Below are 7,433 nucleotides of genomic sequence, written 5' to 3'. Positions count from 1 at the left end.
ACAGGCATCTGAGATCGGCTTGATTTGAGAAAGGGGTAAAGATTTTAGTAGATTAAAAAAAAAACACTGGGTGGATTTTTATCATTATAGGGTGGTTGTGTACACACACTGCCAACACACATTTCAGTTCAAACTATTTGTAAAAGTGCATGTAGCATCGGATGACCCCTTTAAGAACCAACCATTGAAATACTCATATTGGTCAATAATCTGTCTCCTCAATGCATATGGTGGGTAATGTTGTCACGATGTTTGTTTAAAGAAGTTTACCATCTATATTTCATATTATATAATAGTTTCATTACTGTATGATATATAATTTTAACAAAATCATGCATCAGTGTAGTTATGCCTTCAGATTTCAAATTAAACAAGACATTTGTAGTAGATTTTGAGTTCCTCAGACCAAAAAGACCACAGTGATATGGACATTTCCAAGGTGACCAACACTTACCCTATAGTAGTCGGTGCTGTACACATCTCTGGACATGCCGAAGTCTCCTATCTTGACAAGCAGGTTCTCTCCCACCAGGCAGTTGCGTGTGGCCAGGTCTCTGTGCACAAAATGCTGTGAGGCCAGATACACCATGCCTGCTGCTATCTGCTGAGCAATGTGCAGCATCTGAGGCTGAGTTAACTCCACCAGCAAACTGTGCTGTCCGTCTGCCATCAGCACCGCGTCTGGACCATGAGCCCTGTAAGAGAGAGTATGGGAATAGCATGTGTGAAACTGAACATTGTTGGACATCAGAAAGTGGACAACACACAAACACATTTTGCTTAGCATTTAAAAAGTATAGCTAAACGTGTGACAATCATCATCTAATCATGTAAAGCTATATTCAGTCTTTCAACTTAAAGACTTTACAGATCAAATGAACAAATAATCCATGCAAGCTTTTTATTATGAGCTTTTACTGCTGGAGACACATTTTTGTTTGTCTTTAAAAACCTGTATGACGTTTTTTTTCTGCAGCACAAGATGATATTTTTAAAAAGTGTGTTTATTTGGAGCAGTGTTGTTTTAGACCCCACTAACTTGCACTGTAAGGACAAAAGTCATGCAGGTTTGGAAAAACATGAGGGTAAATGATAATTTTTGGTTTGGAGTGAACTATCTGGGTGTATTTAACCCAGAACTTGCCTTAAACAGCAATGTTTCAAAATTGTAAAGGAGGTTGTGATAAACGCTCTCCTGCAAACCTGAGAAATCTGTTGAGGTCTCCATGTTTCATATACTCAAACACCATGATGAGAGGGTCGCATTCTACACACACGCCATAAAACTTGACAATGTGCTCATGCTGCAGGTTGGTCAGGAGCTCTGCCTCTCGGTGGAAGTCTGCTCGCCCACTTTCGCTGGCTTCTTTCAGAGTCTGCGAGATAAAAATGTATGATCTCTTATTACAGAAATACCTACTGTAAAGTCTCATTTTGTAGCCAAAACTTAAAATGTTCACAATCCATTTTACTTGTGCAATTTTGATGAATGTTTCGTTGTGTAAATGCACCATACCTTAACAGCCACCAAAATCTTCTCTTGGTCAGGAGACAAGTTGTAACATTCAGCCAAGAACACTTTCCCAAAAGCCCCTTCTCCAAGCTCCCTCTTTAGCAGAATGTTGTGTCGCTTTATGTGTTGGACGACTGCAAAACAAGGAACGCTCATAATTAAAATTAGATTCAGAAAACATTTGAGTGGTGCTTGTTCATACTAAAGCTAGGGCATCGTGTGCATCTGTCAGGGTGTTATTTTGTGGTCACTAATGTGTACTGAGTGCTTTTTTTTTTTTTTTTAGAACGTTGCAATGCCATTGCTAGGGTGTTCTAGGTAGCTGCCTCCTGGATATTCTAGTTTTGGGTTCCTCCTTTAACGTACATCTATGAGATTGTTTAGCCCGTTTCATTGTCCACAAGGTGAAAATAAGTTAAGTGTTGTTGTTCAATCATTAAAGTCAGCAAAAAACAGAAGTTGTGATCGTTGATTGACCGGATTGTGAAAAAGTGAGCTTGCATACTTGAATGGAGCATTTGAATGTGTTTGGATTAACTGCAGTGTGGTCCAGTGTTATTGTACTATTACTGATATACAATTGTAGTTTTTGTTAATATTTTGAATTAGATTTTATTTTAATATTTTTTGTTTTCATTTTAGTTCAAGTTTTTAGCAATTTTGTTCTGTTATATATATACATGATTCAAAGACAAGATGTCTTAAAATCAAATTCAGTTTACAAAACTGATTTTATATACACAGAAAGCATATTAAAGTAAAGTATCTACTTTAATGTTTCAAATAACTTTTGTGAAAAATAAAATGTCAAAATTTAGGTTTGATGCTTGGAAACATATATAAATATGTTTATATAGTTTTTATTAAGTTGTAGTTTTTAGTTTAAGTTAACAATAATAAACCCTTGTATACATCAGTAGAAAGAAGTGAGTCATATAATAGAAAGGGCAAGTTATGACATTTTGATTTAATATAGCTTAGAGGTCAAAAAAAGATATATGCATGGATTAATCATTCATAATAACACCAGCAATAAGAAAATAAATAGGGTCAGTTTTGCTTTCATGATGACTTAACCCTACATATGAGCAATGGTACAGGATGCTTGCTATAGCAAACACCACTAATAGTCCATCAGGTGTTGGTAACATTTACAGATGAACTGTGTTAGATCCTCAAATGTAAATGAATTGAAATAAAAAAAGCTTGCAGATACATTTACAGTCCAACAGTGATTAAGTTGCAAAGCGTCAGCCACCCCTGATATCATCGCCATGGTGATAGAAGGGGAGGTTACTATGACAACTGACCAGTGACAACCTAGGCTGAAATCTATTTCAGCGGATGGAGTGGGGCCGCTGACGGCCCAGCATGCCACGGCAACTCACGAGTGTCCGATTTCAGTATGCTGCCGGGGTTACGGAAGTACTGGGGGTTCTCAATGACTGGAATCTTTGTCATTCCGATAATAACGGCATCTGGGCCCATCTCCGATGATGATGGCGTGTTGTTGCCGTTGGAAACGTGGTGGAGGGGGCTGGCAGAGTCATCGTCATTACTAATGACAGATGAAGAGCCTGGTAGAGACGGAAAAAAAAAAAATAATAATTCATAGAAATAATAGGAATTCACATTCTTAATATACATGCAAATGTGTTGAAAAGTGCATTGCTATAAGAGAAGAAACAATAACCATGATTTTTGTTTAAAAGGTGCAACTAATATTGTTGTTAAAATATTCAAATTCATATTATTCTATATTTGTATGTGATATGTTAAAGCAATAGATGACGATATCTGCCTTTACTTTCATAATGTGACATATTTCTTAGTAAAACAAGATATTCAACTAGAAAAAAAAAATGTAGGCCAGGATTTTTTATTTTTATTTTTTCATTTCCAACAGGAACCGATTCGATTGTGAAACGTGGGCGTTCCAAATCAAAATGTAGACAGACTGCTAAAACTTTTGCTAAAACAATGCTTAACAAAAGTACTTACATCTTACAAACACCTTACAAACACATATTCAGCAGAAGTGAAAAGCTAAAGTGGTGCACTTACCTTTCATACCAAACTTGGAGCTTCTGCCATACTTGAGGAAAACTAACATCAGGATACATCCAGTTAAAGCAACCCCAGCTATTCCAACCACGATGTAAACCTAGAATATAAAATTGTACAGTAGATTTTACTGAAGCAAGCACGTCTCTAGTCTGGGGTGGGTTTGAATTGAGTTAGCACAGTAAATCTATCAAATTTACAGAAGTAACACTGCATCAAAGAAAGGCGCTTATAAATAGAAATTGCTTGCTTTAACATTACTTGCTTTAATATTGTCATAAATGGAAACTGTCCAATAATGAATCAGACGATTAACAGAATACTGCTGGTGAATATCTGTTAAGCTCTGTCAACAGTATCTGCGGCCTGCTGTCGATTACTACATAAAATAATGTGTCTAGTCTCTCAGTTTGTAAAAACAAACAAAAAGAATGTGTACTTACAAGGAAAGTCTATGGGGAAAGATTCATCCACCTAGAAAGGTAATCTCACCTCAACAAAAACGATTTAGACAACTTTACAGCTCAAATAAACTATTTTTACTGAAGTGCTTAAACAAAAGTACCAGCTTTATATTTCTGCCTTCAACCTCTCTAGAATGCTGGCCCCATTGACTTTCAGTGTAAGTACAAACTGATGGATGGGTCAAAATAGTTTTCTGTAGAAATAAACAGCAGTCCACAGATGTTGTTGATAGAGCTTAAGATGTATTTAAGCTCAAATTTTCCTTTAATCACTCTATGCAAAAACATACCGCTACTTTGTCCTCCAGTGGTGGGGTATCTTTAAAAAAAAATAAGGCAGATAAAACAAATTACACTATTTAAAGGACTGCAGTTCAAAACTATAAAAGCCTGAAGGCCAAATACATGTAATGTACATGAATAGACTTACCTGGACTAAATGTTGTGTCTGTGTTACATCATTTAAATGGAAATAAAAATGGAAATGGATTAACATTCTATAAACGTCACAATATTTTTAATGGGGTACAAAGAGCAGCTGGGTGAATCTCATGAAAACCATTCAGAAATTTCCAGGTCATATGTCACCTCATATATACTTTTTAGAACTATACTTTTTTTTTTTTTTTTTGGCATTGTGGCCCTATTTCTTAAAATGTATGATTTTTTTTTTATTAAGATGTGTTAAGTACCATTAATAGTATAGTATTTCTTGTACTGAACTTCACAATAATGATTTAAAATAAATAATTGCATCCAAATAGGATTTTCATGAGTTCAGTACAAAATTAAGAATGAAGAACAGTAATGAAGGTTTTGGTGAGAAAATGTGCTTAATTTTCATAGATAAATACTGTCACAATGCTAAAAATCTTCAAGGTCCTAAAATAAATTTCTGTGTTTTTTTTTCTTTCTTTCCATTTTAGGGTAAAATATTTTGAGAGGATATTTTGGCCCCACTTTATATTAAGTGGCCTTAACTACTATGTACTTACATCAAAAAATTAAGTACAATGTACTTATTGTGTTCATATTGTATTGCAAAACACTTTTGCTGCTATTAAGGTGGGATACGGGTAAGGTTAGGGACAGGTTTGTTGGTAAGGGTAGGTTTAAGGGTGGGTTAAGGTGTAAGGGATGGGTCAACAGTGTAATTATAAATGTAATTACAGAAATTAATTACAGATGTAATTACATGCTGGTATTTTTAAAATATAAGTACAATGTAAAAACATGTATGTACACAATAAGTGCATCGTACCAAATTATTAATTTAAATGTAAGTACATAGTTGTTAAGGCCACTTAATATAAAGTGGGTCCGATATTTTTTAAGGCAATATTTCCTTTTTAAAGTTTCATCCAGCTGACTTTGTTCTATTTAAAATTTTGCTTGGTTTAATTCACCAAAATATTGTTTCACAAGACAACTTACCGTAATAAAACACTCCCTCTGTGGAAACAAAAATATGACAGATGTTTGCTTTTACACATTAATAGACTGTATTATTTAGAATAATAAATAACACATACATTTTAGAGTGATGCAAGAAAACCCGAGCCCACCTGTCCCTGAGTGGTCCTCATCAGGTGTGTGCATGAAGTGTGCCGACACGTTTCCCCTGTCCTCTCCGAACTCATTGCTAGCCACCAGCGTGTAGATGCCGTTATGGATATGAGTGGGAATGTCCAGCTGCAGACAGCCGTGGTACTCCGTATCCGTGATTTCATGGATTTCGGTCTTGATGTACTGCTGCTCCTCCAGCAGCTTCCCCTCGTGGTACCAGTGCAGATCAGGCCTCGGGTTGCCCGTCACAGTGAAAGGGATGCACCAGTCCTGGTTCCTCACGGGCTGGTACAGCTGCACGATAGTAGGGGGAACTGACCCAGGAGAAAGAAGAAGGAGCAGAGGAACGAGAGAGAAGGGAAGAGGGGAGGAGGAGAGGAAGTGTAATCACAGGATGTACCACAGGAGTAAACGAGAGGAACATGGAAACTTTCGCTGTAGTTTGACGAAAGGAAAGTGTCCGACAGCACATGGAATGGAGGGGCAGTATAGAGGGATTCTAGGGTGAGAAATACAAGAGAATGATAAGAAATGAAGAGGCTTACCGTAATATTACAAAACAACACGAAGAAACATGCAAAAGTAAAATGGATTGACAAAGTTTGTTAACTGATTTGTCGCTGATAGGCGGAAATGAAACGTTATGTTAGCGTAACATATAGAAGTGTTATGTACATATAAAAAATGACTGATTTGTTAAACGAACAGATCACTAAAAAATGAAAATTCTTATTGTTCAAAACCATATGATTTTCCAGCAAAATTTCCAAGCTGCTCCTCATGATGAATTGAGCCATGCTTGATGTCAGTGAAGTCAAAAGTCAGTTTCTCGCATTGATTCTCATGGCCGTTTGAGATATTTTTTTGAAGCTTGGCAGACCGTTTACTGTATATACACTCTACCATTCAAAAGTTTGGGGTTGGTAAGATTTTTTTTTTTACTTATTCCTGTGATTGCAAAGCTGAATTTTCAGCAGCCACTTGCCAATGTAATACACTCATTTGGTGCTCAAGTAACATTTCATTTTATTTAAAAACTGTTTTGCTGCTTAATATTTTTGTGGAAACCATGATAAAAATGTTTTCAAGATTCTTGGGCCTGGTTTTTTGAGCCTGGTTTCTCCCAAGGATTTTTCTCCATTTCTGTCACCGATGGAGTTTTGGTCCTTTGCCGCTGTCACCTTTGGCTTGCTTAGTTGGGGATGCTTGACTGATTGCACTGACACTATTGGACGAGAGCTGAACTGGATGATGACATCACTGAATCATCAATGAACGGACTTTAGCTGGAAAAATTACTCTTTGTTATTGTCTTCTTGCATTATTGACAAACTATTTTCCTTTTTGACACTGTAAAGCTGCTTTGACACAATCAGTATTGTATAAAGCGCTATACAAATAAAGGTGATTTTTGATGAAATGTGAGAGCTCTTAGACCCTGCACAGACAGCAACGCAACTGAAATGTTCCCAGACAGAAGCGTAGCAAGGACATCGGTAAAAGTCCATGTGACATCAGTGGCTCAACTTCAGTTTTTTGAAGCTACGAGAATACTTTTTGTGCGCAAAGAAAACAAAAATAACATACCGTATTGACCCGAATATAAGACAATGTTTTTTTCTTGGAAATACATCTGAAAAAACGCGGTCGTCTTATATTCAGGGTCTAGACTTTGACATGTCAATAATACACCCACAACAATAGGTGGCGCCAAATACGCATAAAACGAGTGTGCCATGAAATACGTAATGTAATGCGTGTTGTAAAGATCGCCAGTAAAAACAAAAGAAAAAGAAAACCTGACAGCTGCATGAGTCGTGACTGTC

At 36.5% G+C, this 7,433-nt stretch overlaps 1 protein-coding gene across 1 annotated transcript in view; it reads right to left on the bottom strand.

The window, feature by feature from the left end:
- LOC107730333 (BDNF/NT-3 growth factors receptor-like) overlaps positions 1 to 7,433 on the bottom strand; it is a 26,894-nt gene that overhangs the window by 9,645 nt on the left and 9,816 nt on the right. The window contains exons 8-16 of the mRNA XM_016541141.1: positions 5,607 to 5,921; positions 5,476 to 5,493; positions 4,472 to 4,489; positions 4,332 to 4,360; positions 3,578 to 3,677; positions 2,902 to 3,090; positions 1,517 to 1,647; positions 1,204 to 1,376; positions 455 to 695 (exon numbers count right to left, since the gene is read on the bottom strand). Coding sequence (XP_016396627.1) covers positions 455 to 695; positions 1,204 to 1,376; positions 1,517 to 1,647; positions 2,902 to 3,090; positions 3,578 to 3,677; positions 4,332 to 4,360; positions 4,472 to 4,489; positions 5,476 to 5,493; positions 5,607 to 5,921 — 1,214 coding nt within the window. The remainder of the gene's footprint in view (positions 1 to 454; positions 696 to 1,203; positions 1,377 to 1,516; positions 1,648 to 2,901; positions 3,091 to 3,577; positions 3,678 to 4,331; positions 4,361 to 4,471; positions 4,490 to 5,475; positions 5,494 to 5,606; positions 5,922 to 7,433) is intronic.

The sequence above is a fragment of the Sinocyclocheilus rhinocerous genome, unplaced genomic scaffold (assembly GCF_001515625.1).
Source record: "Sinocyclocheilus rhinocerous isolate Xijiao unplaced genomic scaffold, SAMN03320098_v1.1 scaffold127, whole genome shotgun sequence".
Lineage (NCBI taxonomy): Eukaryota > Metazoa > Chordata > Actinopteri > Cypriniformes > Cyprinidae > Sinocyclocheilus > Sinocyclocheilus rhinocerous.
This window is presented reverse-complemented; position numbering and strand designations above follow the sequence as displayed.